The sequence below is a fragment of the Gouania willdenowi genome, chromosome 7, assembly GCF_900634775.1.
Source record: "Gouania willdenowi chromosome 7, fGouWil2.1, whole genome shotgun sequence".
NCBI classification, from domain to species: Eukaryota; Metazoa; Chordata; class Actinopteri; order Blenniiformes; family Gobiesocidae; genus Gouania; species Gouania willdenowi.
The window spans coordinates 37,815,872-37,840,864 of NC_041050.1; the positions used below are offsets into that span (position 1 = coordinate 37,815,872).

A 24,993-nucleotide genomic window follows, 5' to 3' on the forward strand; every position below is an offset into this window, starting at 1 on the left:
AGATCGATGTCGTTGGATCTTAGGAATATAAATCATTTCTCTGTCTGTAAATGTAACCATCTGGATGTTCATTTCATTTTTATCTTTTCTCTCATAACTATTCAAACTTTAGATGTTGTTGGCCTCCTATGAGTCTAGTTCCTGCAATGTAAACACAATTCCAGGTAAAAAAAATATGTTTTTTTAAAATAATAATGATAAAACAACACTTAAAATGTATCTACTGCAGAAAAGGCAGCTAATAAATAGGCTTGCGGTAGTAAATGGAGTTTATACTGTAAACTGAGGAGAAGCTTTTCTAATCCCAGTTATTTGTGATAAACATGAAGCAAACAGAACATCCACATTGTTCTATTTGGCTCCTCTTGGTTTATCTGTTTTCCTATTTCCCTTTTCCTTTTGATCCTGTTTTTTCTCATTTCCTGATCGCTGTCATCATCTCTTTTAGCTCAACCAGCGCCAAAAAACAAACATTTATCTATTCAAGGTGTTTCTTTATTTGTGTTATTGCTGAAAGACTGTAAACTAGAACATGAGTTCAGCTATAACGGGTTATGTATACAGTTAGGGGATATGAAGCATTTCTTATGAACTATCTTTTACTTTTTTCTTTCATCGGTTCCTCTTTAGTTAAAATCCTTGGCTTTGGTTTTTCTTACTTCACATGTCTCTCTCTCTCTCTCTCTCTCTCTCTCTCTCTCTCTCTCTCTCTCTCTCTCTCTCTCGCTCTCTCTCTCTCTCTCTCTCTCTCTCTCTCACAGCCTTTATTATTGTTTCACCTCCAAATAGATTTGTTCACGTTTCCCTTCTCTCATGTATTTATGTCCTGTATTTCTATTTCTGTTGTAACACCGACAGAGGTGCTTTACCATTTGTGTCGTTTGCCTTGTATATAATGACAATGAACTATCTATTCATTTAATAAGGGAGATTATCACCTTTTTTGCACATATTAATGCGTTTGCATTCTTAAACAAGAGCATTCAGAGAGGGCAAAACCTCCGATAAGTTTAGATCAGCACATCAATTTCATTTAAATCATTTCATAACCTCTTTGAAATATCCTTATATATTATCAGGGTGGCTAACTGAGCTTATTCACTAATATGTTTCTGTGATGGGTGCATTATTAGCAGGCAGAGGATCGGGGGGGTAGATTCGGGGAGGGACTCTATGGGTGATTAATCACAGGTGTATTGCATGGGGCACTTTAAGTTGTTATTTTTTTTAAAGCACACTAAAAAATTGACACTGGGTGCTAGGCGGGGGTACACCCTGGACATGGCGCCAGTCCATCACAGGACAGTGTGAGCCGGAGATAGGCACCGGCAGACCCCCGCAACCCTGAATAACAGGAACGAGCGGGTCTGAAAATGGATGGATGGACAAGGTAAATTTGATTTATTATTACTATTATTATTATTATTATTATTATTATTATTATTATTTTTATACAGAAAATGTATCAGATCCATCTGTAGTCCCTTTAAAGTCTGTAATAAACAGCTTATGTTTATCAAAGCTTTACTTTTATCCTGAGTAAAGTAATGTACTTCTATGTTTATCACTGTAATAGCATTGATTTTGCTTAGATTTTATGATTTTATTTCTTCATTAGATTTTGAACAAAAAGCTTGAAATCTGTTATTTAATTTTGTCAAAAAGTCATAATTATTTTTCATCCTTTTTACCTAAATTACTTGTACGGCAGTGCAACAGAGACGGTCCGTGCAAACATCCATTAAGTAACATCACAGTGATACTGACACATGGTTGTGTAACAAGTGGAAAAAACTATAATTGACTGTAAGTGAGTTTAGAGATGGGATCAGATATCCATGGAGTAGAGAAGGAGGAGGAGCTTAGATCAGCACCATGGACAGAGGAAACAACAGTGTAAAAAATGGATCTCCTGAATCAGACAAACCTGGATTATACAAGCTAGTAAGTATTTAAAAAAGTCATTATTTACTGTGTTAAGGTAAATTACAATTGGCTAAATATTGGAGTATGGCGAGTACAATGGAATATAAACTACTTAGATCAGTGTTTTTCAACCTTGGGGTCGCCTGAAATGTTTAGTAATTGATTAAAGTATTTACTGATAGAAAAAAATGTTACAAAATGTTTGAAATTATTATTCTTTTTCAAATTAAAACAACACACAATCCTAAACAACTGTATTCTATTGTTTAATAAATGAATAACCTTAAAATACATGCAGTATTAAGAAAAGAAATAAAAAAAATAAAATAAAATACATTAGATAAATTTTAAAAAAATTAATAAAATAAATTAAATATATTTAAATAAATAAATTCAATATTTAAAATAAATTAAATATATTATTATATTATATATATTATTTTAAATATATTTAAAATAATATCTGAGCTGGCGTATCTTGTCATTTTGTACACTAATCTTATCTACTCTGTATTTGTTACATCGTAAAACAAACATGATAAAAAATTATATTTTAGAAGAAAAAAAATCTTTGAGGTCGCCAGATATTACCGATATCAAAATGGGGTCACGATCCAAAAAAAGCTTGGGAACCATTGATTTAGATGCTTGTTAAAACTAGATTATTCTAATGATGATGTTTTAAACAGAAAATGACATTTCTTTCTATTTCTTTTATCTCTATCCCCCCCCCCCCTTGTTGCATGGTGGTACAGTCCACTCTAACCTTTCTGCTCATTCCCATCCCACTCTCCTCCAGCCATCCATCACTTCCTCTCATTTCCCTCTCTCTGCATTCCTAGCTCACCCACTTGCTTTGTGGGAACCAGTATTGCGTAAATTTGTCACCACCAATGCAATTACAGCGTAGGTGTGTGTGTTTGTGCATGCAGGCATGTGAGGAGTGTTTATGTTCTGACTGTGTGCACTAGTGTCTGATTGATAATGCTACTTCTTCATTGGTGTAAAAAAAAAATATCCAGCTGAGATTTGTCATAAAGTTTAAATATGTGGAGATAATGGCTTTGCACGCGCGTGTGTGTGTGTGTGTAGGTGTAGGTGCGCGTGTGTGTGTGGATGTAGGTGTGCGTGTGTGTGTGTGTGTGTGTGTAGGTGTGTGTGTGTGTGTGTGTGTGTAGGTGTGTGCGTGTGTGTGTGTGTGTGTGTGTGTGTGTGTAGGTGTGTGTGTGTGTCTGTGTGTGTAGGTGTGTATGTGTGTGTGTGTGTGTGTGTGTGTGTGTGTGTGTGTGTGTGTGTGTGTGTGTGTGTGTGTGTGTGTGTGTGTGTGTGTGTGTGTGTGTGCGTGTGTGTGTGTGTGTGTGTAGGTGCGTGTGTGTGTGTGTAGAGTCATGTATGCCATCCTGTGCTAAAGGATGCATACATGGACACACACACACACACACACAGGTTGTTTTTCACACATATTAGTCATCATTACTCCCACAGAGCTGAGCAGATGGAACCCTTCTAGTGACATAATACACATATGGGTCTATCCTATAGACCAGGGGTCCCCAATCCTGGTCCTCGAGGGCCACTATCCAGCATGTTTTAGATGTTTCCCTCTTCCACAACACCTGATTCAAATGATCAGAATCGTTATCAGGCTTCTGCAGAGCTCGTTGATGAGTTGATGATTTTAATCAGGTGTGTTGGAAGAAGGAAACATCTAAAACATGCTGGATGGTGGCCCTTGAGGACCAGGATTGGGCACCTCTGCTATAGATCTTACAAATCTATTTAAGTGTCAATAGTTTGTGTTTTCTGAGAACTCAAGTTAAGAAAAAGGTTTTAAAAGCATCTTCTGAAATAACTTAAAAAGTTTCTAATACTAAAATGTTGCTACAGCTTTACAAACGGTCACGTACAGTATGCTGCAGTTTGTCATTTGACTCACTTCAATAACATTCCACAAACTGAACACTGTGTTAAAGTAAATTACAATTGACTGAAGTTATATAGACAGAATGTATGGCTCATGGTCTAACAGAAGTAACCTTTACTGGATGGCTGCTAGCCAAAACTAAATATTTATGTTGCAGTGCGTGAAATGAAATATGCCCCCTATGTGGCCGTAGACCTACTGTATATGCCGTAACCTGACGCGCGCCTCCCAAAAATCTCGACTGTGTAACGTGGTCCGTAAGGGTTGTGATTGGTCCGCCCCAAACCTCACCCTGTTCATTGCTCTGGATGCACTTTTAAGATGCTTAAAAACAACATAAAACATTGTTTACCGTGACCGTCACACCGACGATGTACCAGAGCGTAGCTCCAGGTGCAGTCGCATATATCAGGCTTTACGAGCTCCATCTCAGTCGTGGCCGCAACATCCTCTTAATCTCTGGTCAAACGACTGAGTACTCTGAGCTGATGAGGGCTCAACAGCTCCACCCTTATCCCAATTCAAAACAATGGTAATTTGTGGTGGTGAGGGGAGGAAATGCACTTACAAGTACATCCAGAATGCTGGCAATAGGAAAAGGATAATAAAAAATAAATAAAATAGTAATATTTTTTAACATGGGCAGTGGGCCAAGAATAATCGCTTGCGGGCCAACTCAAATTGGACAGCCCTGCTTTAGACCCTTTGATTGTTTGTAAGCATTGTGTATTTTGTTGGGCGGGGCTTAGCCTGGAGTCAAAACCACAATTGTCTTTTTACGTCCACTAACGTTATTCCTCCTGTGCTGCCACTCAAACACACAACAAGGCTGTAACATTACGAGCCTCCACAGTCTTTAGCTAGCAGTGTTTCCTGTTTTTGCCTCCAGCCCCGTCACTCGTAACGTGGGCCATTAAGGGGTCTGTAGGCTGTGAGCTTCAGCATTGACGGAAAATCTTAAATAAACATGGATCCAAACGAACAAGAAAATGTGGTCAGGTACCGTTTTTCAAGCTGTACAATTACTACGTCTACTTTCACTTTTCTTTGTGTAAGATGCTGTTTATGAAGATTAATAAACTTTTGCTGCAATGTTAGTGTTAATAACACAAAGGCATACGTTTCTGTAGTAAGTGTTGAATTCTGCGAGCATATTCCCATCAATTTTAGTGCCAAAAAAGCAACAGAGCGAGAGAGAATGAGAGCTTTGAGAGGAACAGAGAGCAGACGTGTGGGAACAGGAGAACAGCTGGAAGGAAACCATGAGAGACTAACAGAGGAGCTAATGGAGCATAGACACATAGAGCATAGACACATGAAGCTATAGTCCTGCAGAGGGAGGAGGAGAGGAAGAAAACACCCCCCATAAATACCAACCAAATGGTGCAGTCTGCCTCAGAATGGTCTATTCAGTTAGCAGCATGGGGAGGGAGGGGGTCTGCTGTAACGTAAATGGATATGGGTGTACTCTCTCTCTCTCTCACTCTAGATCTAGGCTCTGCTTCATGGCTGACTCATCATTCAAGTCATTGCCTTGGTTTCTCTTTCCTCGATCTCCCAATTTCGTTCTATTCGACACTCACGCCATCATTACCTAATGTCAAACCTCCCAGTCTTTGCATTTCTCTATCCTCAAAATCTGTAAATGATGAATGAATGTACAAATCTGCTGCCTATGCATCACACTGCGACCTGTGATCAAGAAATCTTCATGGGCAAGTTCCAAGTATCACATCCAAATAGATCCTTGCAGGGACTGTGCACATATTTAACAAATGGCCTCTTAGTGTGTCACATATTGCACCTCTTTTTGTTTTGTGTCACATCTTGGACAGAAATCTGCGACACTCAGCCAAACAAAGAGGTTTTAACACCTGATTGGCAGACGGAGCCACATTTGTCACATGGCGACTGTAAAAGACATGGTCAGCCTGTCCATGGGTGTTACAATGATGACCACAGTGACACACAGTGGCTTTATAATGCGGCTCAATTGTTACACCCAAAAGATTCAGATTCTGAAAACTTTATTGATTTGTCATAAACCTCAGAACATGTACACAAACAAACAGTCAATGTGTCACTCCCAATAGTTCAGACAAGAATAGAGGCTCAAGAAAACAGTAGTCCATAACATTAGAAATAGAGCAAATTTAAGAAGGTCTATGTTACTTAATAAACACATTTTCTTCAGAATTCAACAGTTCAGTGACAGAGGGGACAAAAAAAGTTGGAGAAACGATTAGTTTTCTGAAAAGATACATAAAAACCAAGTCCAGAAGGCATGAGCAAAAACTCATGCCACGAGGACTTGAGTTGATTATCATATAGAGCACGTGTATCAAACTCAAGACCCAGGGGCCAAATCTGGCACTTTGGAGCATCTAATTCAGCCAGCAGGAGAAAACATGAATCATTTTGTAAATGTAGCTTAACAATATTTTCAGGGGCTCACAGTTTTCTCGGTGCTTATATTGCAGTTATTTTTAATGTTAAACTGTTGAAAAAAATTCTAAATTCTTACAAAATCAATAAATTTTTCTTAAATTATGACAATATTTCCCCTAATTAAATAGAAATTGGTCACAAAATCTGATATCTGTCACTTACTGCATGGATATTGTCGGTTTCTTACATATTTTATATTTTATGTGAACGTAGAAGTGTAAACTGGCGCATGTTTCACAGAGGTACTCTGCACTTCATTACGAATGATTTCATTTGACTCTTTCAGAAGCCCAGTCAGTTAAAGGCCTAGACATTATTATTTAATGTATATGTCTGTGTAGTTTTAGTTCTCTTTTACCCTTGTGGTTCTCTTTTGGTTCTTTGTTAGTCTCTTGTTTCATGTTTTGACTCTTGTCTCCTCCTCCCAGTGATGTGAGTGAGTGATTAGTGCTCTCCTGTTTTACACCTGGGTGTGGCCAGTTCCCAATCAAACCATGCTGGATTGTTGTGAATGTTATCCTGCTCGTGTGCTGCTGCGTTTTTGTTCCCTGCTCCCTGTTTTCCTCGTGCCTCTATGTTACCGTTACTTTTGAAAGAGAAAGAAGAAACTAATATTTTTTGGAACAGTTTAATTCACATCTGCCTCTGGATGAACTGCTGATTGATGCTGGAGTTCAGGATAAACCAGGTATGAAAAGTGGGTGAATAATATGACTTGATCAAATTCTTTAAATGTAACATGAGTTTTTCACCTCAAGAACGTTTCTTTCTGGTCAATGAATGGTCGTGGAATAATGAAGTGTAAAGTGTGCTTTGTGTGTGGATGAAACACAGCTGCTATTCATTAGCTCACTTTCCTCATGTTGAACACAAAGCAAGTGTGTGAACAGAAAAAAAAGGTGTTTCTTTTCATGTCACAACCCAAAATACACCTCTACACCCAATTCACAGTCAGGCACTCAAACACACTTACAGGGTGCACTGAACACATAAAAGAGGCTGTGATGCGAAAAGGGTGTAGACAGAGAGGATGTGAGTGCCTGAGTCATGTACCCTTTTCACTGATTCAATGTGAGTCATGGGTTCTTTTTAAAAACTATTGTCCTTTTTGGACGAACACATACGATGAAGTCAGCTCACGAGTAATTGGAACCTTTGAAATGGTGCATTAGATAAAGAGCGACCACTGTGCTGTCGTTGATAGGATTGGACAAGACATGAGACTATAGTCGAAGTCTGCATGTTAGTTTGAATAAAAGCTTCTCACACTCTGTCACGTCTCAGTCTACAATGTTGGTGAGAAACTTAAACTCAACCTTTGAAAATAGAAATCCTTATTCAACCTTATTCTAGCTTCAGTTGCAAAGTTTATTTTTTTGATAAATCAACACAGAAAGCTGACATTGAAACTAATATTTACTTATATAAGTGTCATAATGACTCCTCTCAGTACCTTAGTTTTAGAAGAACTCAATTATTTGTCTACATACAGTACATGTCACCAGAAATGTGCTAGCTTCATGCTATGCTAACACACACCCTGGGAGGCTGCATTTAGTTATGAGAACATCCCACCCATCAATTTTTCACCCCAGGGATAAAGCAGGTTCTCAGTTGGTCTCAGTGTACAGATAACTGGTGCCATTTCAGCTCCTCTGGAAAACAAAACAGGGATTCCTCAAGGCTCTATAATGGTCCCCTTGCTGTTCTGCCTCTACATCAATGAACTGCCAAAAAAGGCTGAGTGCCAGCTTTATGCTGATGACACTGTGATTTACGTCTCAGCTATGACTATGAAAAGCTGCAAAGCTACTTAACAAACAATTAGTGTCTCTCAGTGCCTTTCTTTAAAACATTCAAAAACAGTTGCTTTGTGTTTTTTTTCTACACAAAAAATCCCTAAACAACATTCAGATACTGATAAACAAAATCCAATAGTATAAAATATCTTTGAAGCACATATAAAGAAAATATCAAAGACTACAGACTTGAATTGCTTTTGTTTAACAAGACCTTATTTGTCCATGAAAGCTGCTAAATTGTTCTTCCATTCAATGATTCTCTCATTATTCTGTACAAACAGGCATTAAAAGCCTATGACGTGGCACTACTGTATAATTATATATGTACATATAAAAAATAAAGTCTAGATAGTTTGATTAAATATGCTTTCTTAAAGTTCAATGTTAATCTTGTGTATGTGCCAGACATTGTAAGTAAAATGATAGAGAAATGTAACCCTGTGGTGTCACCACTAGAGGTGCTGCAAACAGTGAGTGTCGACCAACCAAATGTAAGACCACTTTTGGTCAAAGCACCTTGATGGTAAAGGATCTACAGATCTGGAACAACTTACAGTACCTGCTGAACTGAAAACCCTCCCAGATCTGAACTTGTTTGACTGCAAAGTGATGCGCTGGTTAAGTTCAAGCCTGTGAACACAAAAATCTTTTAAAAAGTTTGTAAATGACTTAGTTGTCTGTTTTATGTTGGGGACCGGGTCTGGCCCATGGACATGGCATTGGTTGCTATTTTAAATGTAACAATGTTCTCTGTTCGGTCTCTCCTAAATAATAAAAAATGGGGGAATAGTTCCCTTCAAAACTACACAATATTAAACTGTGTTATTAAAACTATGAGTGCACTTTACCTGTAGTCTGTACCATTTGCTGTACGATGCAATGACACAAATATAACTTTAAAGGTTTTGCTATTTTCCAGTGTCAACACACCTTAGTGTTTCAAAAACATGTAGCTCATCCTAAACAATTTTCAAATCTAATCTAGTAAATGTGATACATTCACCTAAATGCAGTGAAACTTTGTATTTATTGTCTGCCTACACCAGGCTGCACACAGATCATTGTAGGTTTAGTGAATGAAATAAGCCATCAGATTATAGCCCATCAGTGAGGGCCAATAAGAAGTTTATGAATAGATATGTTTTATGTGATTCTGGGATATATGTGCAGGGTTCCCTCTGGATTTTTGTGAACTGCTGCCAAACAGTGAGATAAATCATCCAGTGGGGGTTTCCAGTGTCCCAGTTGTCCCAGACTGATGACTGAAACAAGGAAAGGTTAACACGGTGCATAATCTCTGTAGTTCAGTGTGTGCTCAGATGTGAACAAACAGCAGCTGCAGACACACACAAGCTACACGTGCACAAACCAATACGGATGCATTTTGGTCCTTTGCTTACGTAACAAAAATATCCAACCAGCAGTGGCTCATGGGTTGGGAAGTGGTGGCACCGAATCCCAACACTGATCCCCTCATTGTAAAGAAACCCAGAAAAGCGCTACATAAAATGTATGCATAATAATAATCTCCTGGGAATGCTAGTTAACATCTACTCACACAGTCACAAGTTGTGTTAAATTTCACGCACACCCTGCACTGGCTTTATGTAACATATATTATTAAGGTGAAGTATAAAGACTTCCCCAGCATTATGCACCCTGCACCCATTATCAGTACACTGTGGTTCTATAGCTGCGTTCCATTGCACTTGGAACCTGGATAAATTCAGCAGAACAAATCGGAAAAGTGCAATTAAATAGTCATTGAGCTCTGGATCCCAACTCGGGAATTCGGGCAGGATCCAAGCAGCCCGAGTTCATCGGAATTATGTTTTAGCAAAATGACGGCGCACACCGTGAGATGTAAACAGTCACTTTCTTTAACTTTTATGTGTCGTCTAATTTGGCGTTTGCTCCTGTATATCTTAAAGACCTGTCAGTGCCCTATGGTTTTTTCTTTTTCTCTTAATATTTTTATATTTTGATAGCGCTTTGAGATGACTATAGTTGTAATTTGCGCTATATAAATAAAATTGAATTGAAATTGAATTTGAGTTATTAAAAGTGTAAACTAACTCTGTTGTGGTGTTTCCACTCCCACTCTGTTCATTAGAACGCTGCTTTGCGTTAAGTAGTGATGCATTCTTCTACTGTCTATGGTTCAATGAAGCAATGCAGGATTCCCCTCACTGGTGCGTTCAAGTCATACGTACAGTATAGGATGTTTATCTCTCTCTCTTACCCTCAAGGAGATAATATATATTTCCCCAGCAGGCATTTTTGCACCTCGCAAAATATCAAAACTTACTCGGAGGTCAACATTGAAGACCCGTACCTTTCCGGGTTCCGAGTGCAATCGAAGGCAGCATAACACAGCTTTGTTTAAAACAGACATTTTCTAAGGTAAAATCTGTGACTTAAACTCAAGAAACCCCTTCCACAGAAAAGCACAGTAAAGAGGTGCTGGAAGCCCTCTGGCTTGCTGACCTCACCAGTGTACTGCACATTCGATATGGCAGTACATTTTCCAACATCTGGCAACCTTTCTTGGACTACCTTGCCCAAGTTGGTCACATTTCTGGACAGTGAGCAGTGCATACGGTTTACCTTTTTTCTTTTAAATGCTTGCGTTGGGACATTATGTGCTCGTGATGCAAAGTAGTCCATCATCTTGACTGTTTTTAATTTTATTAAAAAGGCTGATCATCACATACTGCAGCCTTTCTGAAAAAAAAGAGCTTTTTTTTTGAGAGATTGTGGACCAGTGTCTGCTGTTTTATGGCTTTGAATGCAGATGTGAATGCCACAAAGGGTCTTTGCTCTCCAGCTGTGTGGGTGTAATGTGGACCACAGAGGAAATGGCGTCCGCTGTGGATTGGTTCCCTAAAGCTTCATTAAAGCAGAGCAGTGGATATCTTTTGTTTTTCTTTCCATCTGCCATCAAGTTTATTTTTGTTAGTCGTCATTTTAGCTTTTTTTTTTCAATCACAGGCTATCGTAGCTCTCAGTCTAGGGTGACCAGATTTGTAAAACTCAAAACTGTCAATGCCATCGACCAATCAGCATTGAGTTGCAAATGCGTGGACATTTGAGCTTTTTAATTGGTTCATATTGCAAGTACTACTATAGAAACTGTTGTGATTGACAGCTCACAGTCCACAGAGATCACATTTTTCAGCAAAATGCACTGCTGCTTTCAGGGTCTTTTCTGTCAGACAGTAATTTCTTAATAAACAGGACAAACGGGATTGAACTTTTGAAACTTTTGAAACTTGTGAACTTACGTATAGCATTTAGCATAGCACGGTTACGTTCAAAGGCAGTGTAGAGAGCTGCCTTTTTACATCAATGGTCGTCATCTTGGGGAAATGACTGCGCAAACACATAAAAACATGCTATGGGAACAGAGGCATAGCAGCAATGTGCTTTTGAGAACGGGTGTGGCCTCCTACTGCCTTATAGCGGTTAGGAAATAGCGATGTTTAGTCATTTGGGCTATGTAAAGCACAAAATGATGACACTTTCAAACTCATACGTACTGTAGGCTATTGGAAATAAATAATTTGTAATTTTATTATAATTAAAACAAATAATCAAAATATCAATAATTCACCCTTGGGTAGGCACTGCCTACCTTGCCTACCCTGATTGCAAGTCACAGGTTTCTAACTGTATCTCGAGAAACGACTGGAAACCCGTCCTGGATGTGATGGAAATAGCATTATGTGTGACCTTGATTATTTTGGATTTAAAAGGATGGTTGGATTCAAAGCACCAAGTCAGAAAAACAATATAGTCATTTTATTCACTTCAACCAATTCCCACCAATAAGGAAATTCCCATTTTCACTTTAGCGATGTCTCTTCACCTTTGGTTTTCAACCTGTTCAGTATCACATTTTACTACCATCTCTGTGTCTCTTTCTGTGAGTGTCTAGTAATCAGCAGTGAAGCCTTGGGGAATGAAGAGCTCCCTTCTCCTCACTGACCTATTTAAAGGCAACATGGTGGAGGATGGAGTGAAAGTAGGGCAGCAGGAGGAATGAATAAACTTTAACGCACAATGAGCGGGAGACTACACCGAGACTTTTGGCTAGCCTAAGATAGTTTTAGCTAACAACATTTAGTCATTCAGTAAACAACACACGTACGTTAATACTTTAAAATCTGAAAAGTTTATTTGAATCTATTACTTAGCACTGTTTAAGGGAGAGTCAAGGTCAATTAGGAGAGCTCTTCTTCTCTGCTTAATGGTCTACTACCAAACCACAAAGTTGGAACTGTCACTCCCTGTGGTCACAGATTATTTTTTTCAGGTCACAACTGGTTTACGTAAATATTTTTAACTTTTCCTCATTTTTTTAGGTGAACTAAAAGCAGCACAAGTTGGTATTTTGAGTGGAAAAGTGACTAAATGATCTAAAAATCAGGCTGAATGCTTCACTTCAATAGAAAACAATGGGATGTTTACAGGCAGAGGGGCCATGTGACATCATCAATCACATGATTTCAAGATGGTGGAACACAGGTTTTAAAACGATAAAGTAGTTTCATTTTTAAAAATGAATATGGTACAAAATAATGCGTTTTGTTAGACATAGATCTACTAATAAGGACATTCCAAAGAGTTTAGTTAAAGAGTTAGTATCAAATGTAAAAACACAAGTGCAAACTTTTTTTTTTTTTTTTTTAAATCTGTGTTAATAGCTTCTGTGTAGCAGCCGTGCTATCAAATGTTGATCAGTTATTTTCTATTGAAGATTAGCGTCATATCTGTACTTGTGCTCTATATTTTAGCACTACTAAAAAATAGACATACACTGCTGACTGATAACTCCTGCCCAACGGCAAACGAAGGATATTTTCAGAGGATGTCCTCATCCGCACTCCTAAAACATTTAGCAGGACATCTTTGAAAAGTGCGGTGTCTCTTTGCAATCTTCCCCTGTTGCTCTATCTTCAGTGGTTATGAAGAGAAATAAACTTACTGTCCATCTTCTCTAGCCAATCCTCTGACATAGTTATTTGTGTGCTTCATGTTGGACCTTTAGCTTTCACTAAATAGCTGGAGATTCAAACTACAGCACACTTTAAACTCAACAATTGATGTTGTTTGGTTTGGTTACTTTTACCTGTGCAGAGATAACGTTTGATCTATTGTAAAACAGTTTCTTTGTTGGATTTCATGGAAAGCTGGAGAACACATAGTTGAAAATAACTGATGCTATTTGTTGACAACAACAATAAAATGTTAAGAGATATAGATATATGGCGCTGTTGAGTATTTTTTCCTTTTTTGTAGCATTCATCATGACCTTCACCAATTAAACAAATGCATTTTGGCTTTAAAGTAAGGCAATAACAAAGATTTATATATACATATATAAAACGTTAGCTTTACTTCACAAAATTTGGCCCTCAGAGAGTTGTAAATTTCGCACCACGCGATCCCCCTACGCTGTGAAAAATTGTGAAAAATAATAACTCTGTCAATGTATTGGTAAGTTGTCCATTTAAAAAGTGAAAGATAGGAATAGATAGTGTTGTGTTTAAGACCACACTATCCGAGACCAAGACTTGCCCAAGACCAGAATGCACCGAGACCAAGACCAGGAGCCGAGACCGAAACCAAGACCAAGACCGAGACAAACCAAGACCATAAACATTTTTTTTTTTTTTTAAATTTAAACAAATATACAAATAAATGAAATAATGACAAGGTTAGACAGTTAAATAACATTCTCTCTTTAGTTTTACTTTCTTTTAAATACATTTGACGGACAAAAAAGGTTTAAAAAAATATAAAATCTACTACTCCTACTGATAAATTCACAATTATTCTACATATTTGAAAACAATATTTTTATGTCAGCTGAATGTACAGCAAGTGTTTAAAAGTATTTCTGCCAAGAAATGACATGGCTGGTCACCTACACACCACAGAGTGTTTCCTCTTTGCTCTGCTTTTACAAATGTATTCTTTGTGATTCGTGAAACTAAATTTCACAACCAACAAGTTAGCGGTTATGTTTAGCTCCGCCTCTCTCTCCTGCTTGTGTGTGTGAGTGTGTGTCACACATGTCACTCTGTCACATTAAGGGAGGTTGTGGTCATTATACAGGGTGGATTAAAGAATGAATAAAGGATTGTTTTATCCCGTTCTTCTCCTTGTTATTATCACATTATAAAAAAGTTTAAAAACAGCAGGAATTACTGCTGGTCTCGAACCGTCTTGAGGGAAAATCCAGAGTCCGAGACAAGACCGAGTCAAAATGTTTCCGAGTCCGAGACGAGACCTTTAAAATATGGTCTCGAGACCAAGACCGGTCTCGACTACTACAACACTAAGAATAGAGACAAAAGGACCAAGAGTTAGATGGAACAGTGAAGAATAAAGTAGAAGAAATACAGCAGAGCAACAGAAAATAATTCAAGGATGAAGATTGAAAAGAAGCAGTGGGGTGTGAGTGGCGTAAAGTGAAAAGTAGAGTGTGAGAGTCGGAAATAAAGCAAAGAGTCATGGTCTTGCATTAATCAAGCAACCTCAAAAAACCCCAAAGATCAGCAGGGAGATATTCACTCAGATTTAAAGGGATGATGAGCAATATTTTGTGCTCTAATAAATCTCTCATAAAAGGAGAGGCTGTAAACTGTGACAGAGACGGGGAAGCCTCGTCAGTCTCACCAAGCACACACACAGGTCTTCACATTGCTCCTACTGCTACTACCACCAGTGCATGGGTTCTAGTTGAACGCTCTAGGGTTTGAATTATCACGGTTATGACAGAAAAATACCGTAAAGCATGACCCAAAAGTTTAGAATGGAATACTGTACATTCCTTTAATATACATTGGGGCAAAAAAGTATTTGGCAGCCACTGATTTTGCAAGTTGTCCCACCTAAAAATATGAAACAAAAAAATTTCTGAGATACAGAATATGAAAAAAAATCCAGGAAATCGTATTGTATGATCTTTTTTTTAAAAAAAAAAAAATTGTAAATTCTTGCGTAAAGTAAGCATTTTGTCACGTACAAACAAACAAGAATTCTGGCTCTCGCAGACCTGAAGTTCTTCTATCGTCCACTCGTTACCTATACTAATGGCACCTGTTTGACCTGTTATCTGTATAAAAGACACCTGTCGCTGATGAATGTGAACATTCCCTCCTATCTCCTTTCCTATCCACAGTTCCTTAACACCCGAAGTGTTTAAGTGGCGGCCATGATAAGGAGTGTTCCAATTCTCTAAAAGATAAGGAAAGGAGGCTCAATGCTTCTTTTATAACCTCCTTTAGCCTAGGAAACACTGATGCATCCTTTACCAAAGGAGACGAGATAATGCTGACCCACAATTCCTTGCGGCCACAACATTTAAAGGGAGATGAAATTTGAATTATTTTTTTTAATATTAACATTGAATAGGGTCAAATTGACCCCAAGGATAACAGGAGGGTTAAAACTATCTCTCCAGGCCAGTTCTGTCTCTACTCATTCATCCAAACGGTCACATCACCATTTTCTAACTCATTCCACAGAACTACACTACACACTAACAGACACTGACTTATCGTGGTTGTTGGCAGACGCACAACTTTTTATAAACTGGATCCCCTTCGATAGCTTTTCTGTCACAAAGCAATTTTTTTTACCCATTAACACATTTTCCTGGTTTTTGTAAATTATTTTCAATAATAATAATTTGAGATCTGAGATGAGCCACTTGTTAAGATTGATGTTGGAAAAACTCGCCCTTCAATAATTAAACAAACAAGTCTGGACTTGGATGCGAAGGGAGAGAGAGATCATTTCTTCTTTTTGTCCAAACTTTTTTTAGATGCTGACACAATTTCAGAGTAAATTGGTCTGACACACACACACACACACACACACACACACACACAATGGAGTTACAGTCACTTTAGCGTGTGTGAGTGTGTTTTACTGGCATTGACTAAATTTCCTGAAACATGCAATATGCAGCTATTGTATTTTGCTTAAGTCTCTTGCTTGTTTGCTTGTCTGCTCATCAATTTACAGATTGATTGATTTTAGTCAGTGTACTCAGCAGGGAAAGCAAAGAGGGCAGAATAAAAATAGTCTGTAAATGACAGAAACACAAGAAAATGCATGTGCGTGAGCTCAAACCCCAACCTTTGTGAGGCCCAGTCAGTTCGGTGGAGACTCATCACACATGCACACATAATTACCAGCACACACAGGGAAAGTCATTTAATTACCCAAATTAACCTTTCACCCAGCATGGGATCGGCACGAGGGCACAAAAGGCATTTTGACTGTAATTGTCTGTTCTATGTCTCATGCTAGCATTGTCACCATAGCAGCGATCATACGGTATAGAATACTTTGCTTCCACTGTAATAATAACTGTGAGTAGCAGGTCAATATTACGCTATATTTTGATCCCCTACGGTGCGTCTTCAGCAGCGTTGGGGGACTTTTATGTTGTTTTTGTCCTTTTTTATTTGGTATTGTCGTAATAATTGTTGGACACAAAAGGGACTTCCAGGCGTGAATGGGTTGTTTAAACTCTCTTTTTAATCTGTAAAACCAAGAAACACATACGTCAGCCCAAAATAAAAGATAATTAACACTAAGCAAAACGTCTTCACACAAAGTAATTACAAATAGCCTAGGAATTAAAAGAGCATTAAGTTATTAGACTGCATTAGATATGAACAAAATGGAACAAACTAGAGAGCTAAAATAATTTTTGGCACAAATTGCAAACAATGTTTGGTTATTTCCTGTACTTTTGACTGCTGTACTTTCACATTTGTTACATTATGCAGGTAAATAATTTAATATAGTTAATGATTTATTATGAAATATGATGTTACTTGTTCACTGTTAGTTGGGAAATAACCAAAACAGTTTTGGAACCACTGCAATAAAGACTTTTTTAAACCTTTTACTAAATCTGTAAGATTCTAAGAGTGTCCATTTTCTCTCTGTAATAATCTTTTTGTTCAGACTCAAAAACTCCCACATAGCCCAGCAGATATGTCAAAAAGATGTTCACTTCTGGAAGAAAGCATGAACATTTGGACATGGGGGTTTTGGGGTATGCTGAATCAACCAATGGTTCCCACTCAAAATCAAGAAATCCAACATGGCCACCATCCGTATTGCCAATTTGGATTTTTTTGTTCTTGTCATAACTCAGATATCTACTTCAAAAGTTTGAGTTTAATCATTTTACATGTTGCTAGAGCTGCAAAATAAACACATCATCAGATTAATGCTTATGCATGCACCAGGATCACAATGGATATTATAATCGTCCTGAGAAATAAATGAATATAGATATTAATTCACGTTTTAATGGGGATTTAAATCAAATTGTTCACAATTTAAAAGGAATGTTTGTCATACACAGTTGTGTCTGCAAAGAAATCACAATGTCACCATTTCCATGTGTAAAGCGTTGCTCTGGATGCAATTTACAGTAATTGAGGCTATTTCATGACAATCCTTCTCCACAAAAACCTACATTTTAAATTAAATTAAATTAAACTGGGCTTTAAGCCTTTATTTGTCATGTTACACATATATATATATATATATTGAAATTTGTCTTCTGCAATTTAACCCATCCCCTGGGGAACAGTCAGCCGCCATTTTTGCAGCGCCCGGGGAGCTGTTCGGTGTTAAGGGACTTGCTCAACATCCCACAGTGATGGCCCAGGTGAGGCTTGAACCGGGAACCCTCTGACTACAAGGCCAGCGTCCTTGAAAACCTATGATTTGCCACTGAGATCATGTTTCTATGTCAAATAGAACCAAAGTTATGACAAAATATCCAAATTGACAAAGCAGATGGTCGCCATCTTGGATTTCTTGATCCCATTAAAAATGGATTCAGCATTCTAAAAAAAAAAAGACCATGTACATATGTTCATGCTTTCTCCCAGAAGTGAACATCTCAGCCTAATATTGCTACTGTAATGGTACAAACACACATTAACAGCCTCACTGTTAAAATGAAACTGCTTTACGTGACCAAAGAGCTCAATCGCTTCATCAATACAGTCGATCATCAGTTCTCTTCACATTTCTGTGGTTATCCTAACAAACATGTTCGACCCGTGCAGATGTGTCCTGGTGGAGTGTGTGTACTTATTCTAATTGTTGTGACAGCAGTGGTGACAGCTGCAAAAACCAAATGACAGACTGGACAGGGAAATGGCCTCATTCACTCAATTATCAACACCTGCTTTACATGGGAGGACCATCACAGATTACGGTAGTACCTCTTACACCTAATTTAGTGTTGATAGAGAAAGTGAAGGACAGAAGGATAAAGTGATATTTAAGGAAGATTGGATAAACTGTGTGACTTTTTACTCTTCTGTTTAAGGAGATTTTGCCTTTGTTTACATAATTCATCACTCACAGCCTTTAACTATATATTTTTAAAAAGCTGGACTGAATTATTGATAGATTTCTCTCATACAGACGTTCTGTCCCTTTCGGAATCAACTTTTCTGCTTCGTCAGACCGCGTTTTTTTCACTGCAGACTGGTTGTGTTTCGCCTCATGCAAATGTACATCATTACTATTAATGACCTATTAAAAAGGTGCACTAAAGTACACATCTTTTTAACATTTGTCTTCAGGTGCTAAAGTTATCTTTATGAGCCATATGGTTTTGGTTAACATAATATTTCAGTAAATGTTTGGAGAGCCCAGTCCACAAAGACCTTTTTACTTTAAGAGGTTTGTCAAAGGTATTTTATCTTGTTCTTATTGTTGCTTTTTAAAGATGAAACTACTTTTTAGGGCCAAATGTATGGGCTCTTGTTTAGGGGTCCCCTGCAGTGTGGTTTTAATCCCCTACGCTGTGATGTCACCACTACACTGTGTTTTAACAAGCACAGGGGGCTTTTCTGTAGTTTTTTTTTTTCTTTCTTAATCAGTATCAGAATTTCCGACCGTGCGGAGTCCGCTGGATCACACAAAACACTGCTTGGCATGTCATTTTCAAACTGACCCGCATTAAATGTAACACAGATGTGCATTTCACTCATGTGGTGAAACAGAGCAGGAGAGATGAGGATGAGCTTTGAGGAGAGACTAGCAGACGAGTTACGGAAGCAACAACACCTTTAAAACACGTCCCAAAAAGAGTACAAGGACTACAGAGAAGCGCTAAGGATTGTGGGATATGTAAGATTTTACTAGAAACTACTATGTGGTGGTGTGCTCAAGTATGAAAGTTTTGGAAATGCGGACAGTCCACTCTGCGTGTTTTCCACCTGAGTATATTTGGGACTTAACCCATTATCACCGTCCGATATAAACAGTGTGCTTCATCATCTAAACAAAAACAATCAACTCCATAAAACAGTAGAAAAATATAGAATTAATTCAACTTTAGCTTCACTTCACAAAATTTGGCCCTCAAAATGGAGGAAATCGGGTTTCAGAAGGTTATGAGTTCAGAAATGTCTGACACTTGTTGTGAAAAATTCCTGGTGAGAACTCTGAAAAAGAACTGGTAAAGTTAAAAACAACCTCTAAAGTATATGATCTTATTTGAGGGCAAAGCCCAAATCATTGTATTATAATAGCGGTATTTAAATGTACTACTACATTACTCTTTCTTGGCAGCTTGTCTTCCCCCACTTCACTTCACCTACACAATTTTCTGGTCCCTTGCCCAACTCTTCCACTTACCCTCTACTGTGTGTGTGTATGTGCGTGTATGTGTGTCACTCTTCATCTCACCGCAGACTTTCTTTTTATTTGTATTTATAATTTTGTTCATTCGTCTTCTATACCAGCCTTAACTCAATCTCTACCACTTTTTCATTTATTTATGCCTTAATTCACGTGATACGCATCTGTTGGCTGATTTGTCTGGTCCATATGTACCGTTCTGTTTGAACCCATTGATGTCACACAACAGGAGCTGAAATGTTAGCAACAGGTCACAATCATGATAGATTTAAAATAAATAAATACCAGATCAGTTATCATTTGCTAACATTCCTTTCCCCTCTGTCACTTTTTTCATTCACTTCTTGAGAGCCGCAGGCTTTAACCCAGATTATACATACACGCATGCACATACACATGCTTTTTATAAATAAAGTCCTCTTTAGATCTGCATGAGTGGGACTGTAATGGTCATTTATCACGGTCTAAATAACATTTTGAATATATCTCATCATCAGTAGGCTGTACGGTAGTAGAGATGCACATATAAAATATTCATAATGATAATATATAGTAATCATTATAGTTTCAGGGACGCAGGGGTCTGCTGGTCCTGATCGCTGGCTTTTTTTGGGTGCAAGGCAGGGTTACACTACATAATGTACTGGTAATTATAATATTACATACTGTATGTATAAGAGGTGTAACAATTTGTTTTAGCAACGTTTCGATTTGAATCATGACTCGTCGTTGCCGATTTAATTCATGGACGATATTGGTTCATTTAGAAAGATTTGATCCTAAATGATTCACTGACTTAAAAATCGATTCAGTGAATTTAATCCCTGGATACGAGACAGTACAGCTTTCATAGACTCCTGATGTTTCTATAGATTAATTATGGATGTAAACAGTCATGTCTTCAATATTAAAAGTGCTTTAAAACACATCTATATAAAGTCTGCTAAGCTTAAATCCAACTAATTATTTCCTTGTATCAATACAATCGATTACCTTTTAAAACTATTTTAGATCAACTAATGTCACCAGGAAGGCCAACTAGCCAAGCGCAGATCGATGTAGTTGGATCGTAGGAATATAAATTGATTCATCGATGTAATAGATGAATCGTTACACCCTTAATGTATAGTCAATATTGATATTTTAGTTACTAATGGTTGCCCTAATGCGGTGCAGCTTAACCATTTATGACATACCTATCTATAATGCATATTTTATGCCTATGTTCATTCATTCATTTATTATCTATACACACTTTATCTTGTATAGGGTTGTAGGTAACTGCTGATGTCACAGAGAGAGCAGGGTATGTGCTAAACAGAAGCCAACACCAATGACGTGCCGTCAGGGTAGGCAAGGTAGGCAGTGCCTACCCAAGGGTGAATTGATATTTTGATTATTTGTTTTAATTATAATATAATTATAAATGACTAATTTTTCCATTTCCAATAGCCTACAGCACCTATAGGTTTGTGTCTGCATTTTGTGTTTCATAGCCCAAATTACTAAACAGCGCTATTTCCTGGAACAGCTGCACAGTCTAACTCCGCTGTAAGGCAGAGGGAGGCCACGCCCCCTCCCAAAGGCACGTTGCAGCTCTGCCTCCTTTCCCATTCCGTGTTTTTACGTGTTTGCGCATGCGCAGTCAGGTCAACAAGATGACAACCATTTATGTAAAAAGGCAGCTCTCTACGCTACCTTTGGACGTAACCGCGCTATGCTAAATGCTATACGTACGTTTACAGTACATTAGTGAATTGATGTCATGTGCACGCTGCTGCTACGTTCTCTAGCTAGTGGGCGGGATAACACTACAGTCAGAACATTGTTGGTACTTTCTACAGTGAATGGTACAAAAGGAAGGATTGACTTTGTGGATGCTCCTCACTGAGGCTGTTCTGAGTTGTTGTTGTTGTTGTCATTTTCTCCATGTTTCTGTGTTTCCAACACAAACAACGGATGTGCTGTCGTGTCATGAGATATATGTTGTTGGGAGAGTATGGAGGCTATATTAAATCATTGTTTATGTTTCTTTAATGGTGTTTATGATGTTGATTTTGTTAGATGAATAAATGCTTGTTCATGTGGATCTTGTTGGGTTTTTTCTTTGTTATTATGAATTTTATATTTTGATAAGCGCATTGAGATGACTTTGTTGAAAATTGTGCTATACAAATAAAGTTGAATTGAATTAACACTTGCCAGCAGAAACATATGACATTGTCATTGGTGGTCTCGATTTGCAACGTGCCTACCCAACCCTAGTGGTCACGGCACGTCACTGGCCAACACACACTTATGATACTAGATTCACTTGACTGGAATAACTTTACATAAATGGTTTTAAAATGATGGGCAAAGCCTGAGTGAAAAACAAACAAACAAACTCCATACAGAAGGATTCCACGTCTACATCCTGGGATTCAGGCCAAGGACACATTGCCAGAAGGAATATTAAAGTCATCTGAGAAGCAGAGTTTACTCTGTGTCTTTAACATAACGTGCCAACAATCACTCAACATAAATCTCATCTAACAATCTCACATCATGACTCCAGTGACCAAACAGAACCATTAATAGATCTGTTAGTATGTTGAATAGCGTGTCCATGTAAGGCAACTATATATGTGCTACAATCTACATTCACCTATAAACAATTACACAAAACAGGACATGATGAATCTGTCCATTGTAGTTAAAGGGTGTGTCAAAGATGCTTGATGAATACTGCTTGTGGACACATCAGATGTCAAATTAAACCAAAGCTGGTAAATAAGTTAGTTTGACTTTCGATTTTAAATGAGAAAGAGTGCCAGGAAATAAAACATTTTTTTTAAAGCATTATAGAGAATTACCTTTTGCCAGTTAAAAAAGAAAGAATAAATTATATTACAGACAAGATCAATAACCCTGAAAGTTTGGTTTGTGTGTGTTCTGCTGAATGGTGTTGAATGTGTGAGAGGACATTGTATCTGCAGGTGAGTTTTAATCATTGCCACATAAACACATATACTTTAACTTTGCTGCTTGTACTTGGATGTGTGACGTAGTTCTTACCTCCACCAGGTGAGGCGTAGGGTTGAAGCCACATAGGTTACACACTTGGCTGTGACACTGTGTACAGGTGTTGTAGTTGGCCGGGTCGGAGCTACCAATGTTAAGCTCGGTTTTACAAAGTGGACAATTCACTTTGGGCCTCAGTGGCTCTGGAGCAGCAACTGGCTCTTGTTTTTGGGGCCCTTTCTGCTGCTGAGCAGGTGGTTGCTGCTGTGGCCCTTGTGGCTGTTTTTGTTGTTCTTGCAGTTCCTTTTGATGATGAATGGGGAACTGTTGTTGCATCGTCTCTTGTTTATTGGGCATCGTTTGCTGCTGTTGCTTCTGAGCAAGTGTATGCTGTCCTCCTAATGGGCCACCAATCTGACCTGGTGTTTGGGAACTGCTCATTTGACTTGTACTTCCCATTTGCCCAGTTGGATAAGGACTTCCCATTTGCCCAGTTGCATGAGGTCCCCCCATTTGTCCAGATGCATGAGGTCCCCCCATTTGACCTGGTGCATGAGGTCCCCCCAATTGACCTGGTGCATGAGGTCCCCCCATTTGACCTGGTGCATGAGGTCCCCCCATTTGACCTGGTGCATGAGGTCCCCCCATTTGACCTGGTGCATGAGGTCCCCCCATTTGACCTGTTGCATGAGTTCCTCCCATTTGACCAGTTGCATGAGGTCCACCCATTTGACCTGGAGCATGAGGTCCCCCCATTTGCCCGGTTACATGCGGTCCCCCCATTTGACCTGGTGCATGAGGTCCCCTCATTTGCTCGGTTGCATGTGGTCCTCCAGTTTGACCTGGTGTATGAGGTCCTCCCATTTGGCTTTGAGTATGTGTGCCCCCCATGCCAAATGGTTTGGTGGTTGCCTGTTGTTGTTGCTGCCGGTTGTCTGTACCTGCATTACTGAACACCACTTTCCCTCGTGCAGGGCTTGGCTGTGTAGAGGCTGAGGGTAGGGGGTCCACATTGATCAGGGTACTCGCCTGATTCAGCAGCGAAGCCCCAAAGCCAAACAATTTGGTCAGGCCATCCTGGGCAGGAGTGGCCTGACTCTGAGGTCTATGAGCTGGGGAGGAACCAGCACTTTTAGTCTGGTCGTGGTGGCGTGCCATAGGTTGATGCATTGGAGAGCCACGACCCAAATCTGGCTGAGAGGGCGCTTTAGCCAAGCCGGGAAGTGGTACAGCACCGGGATGGGGAATCCGAGGACCTCCTTGTTGAACAGGGCCTCCTGTGACCCCTCCTGGACCTCCTGCACTTCTCTGGGAGTATGAATCAGATCTCATTCCTTGCTGAGCGGCCGCTGTCTGGGACTGGTGACTACCAGGGCCCGGGTGTTTCTGTAGGCCTGGAGACACCTGTGGTTGGGTATGAGAAGCTGGCTGGGACTGAGGATACGAGTGCTGGGACTGGGGATAATGGTGGGGCTGGGAGTATGGTTGAGCTTGGGTAAAGGGTTGACTCTGGCTGTAGGGTTGCTGCTGCTGCTGCTGCTGCTGCTGCTGCTGACTCTGTGCTAAATGTTTTGGCTGTGCTCCTGTTGCCGGCTGAGTTGGCTGAGGTGTGGGCTGCTGGGGCTGGACAATAGGTTTGGCTTGGTGGGAGGGAGAGTGGATTTGTTGTTGGCTCTTAGAGCGAGGCGTGGTCATATCGATGCCAAGAGCTCGTTGCATCTGACAATTCAGGCACAGCCATTCCTGGACCTGTAGAGAGACACAGATTGGTGTTACTTTATAGTTTCATAATGTCACATGATCACACTAACTGCTTTAGCAAGAAAAGTCATTTTAGGAAGGCAACCACCCATATAGGCCTCTCATTTTACACACATTACTATTAAAAAGCATCTCTACCTAAATTTGAGGCAAATCTCTGCCAGAATGGCAGAATTTTGCTTTATTTTCTTCTGACGGCTCTATTTTGGTTCAAGGATGCTCCAATGATTTTAAGCACTAACAATATTTTTGCTAAGAATGTTTATTTTTATTATTCTTTTCATAGTTTTTTTTGGGGGGGGGGATGTTACGGCCGTGTGTATCATCTCCCCATTGAAACCAAGTGTGAAATGCAAAGGGCAACAGTGAGTCTTTGGTAGAAATGTAAAGAAACTAAGATTAGTAAAAGAAAATGTCTCTGTTAGTCAC

The 24,993-nt window shown here is 39.0% G+C and overlaps 1 protein-coding gene across 4 annotated transcripts in view; it reads right to left on the reverse strand.

The window, feature by feature from the left end:
• bsna (bassoon presynaptic cytomatrix protein a) overlaps window positions 1–24,993 on the reverse strand; it is a 102,803-nt gene that overhangs the window by 51,857 nt on the left and 25,953 nt on the right. For all 4 annotated transcript variants that reach the window (XM_028452123.1, XM_028452125.1, XM_028452124.1 and 1 more), the window contains exon 2: window positions 22,858–24,552. In XM_028452123.1, the coding sequence (XP_028307924.1) occupies window positions 22,858–24,552 (1,695 nt within the window). The remainder of the gene's footprint in view (window positions 1–22,857; window positions 24,553–24,993) is intronic.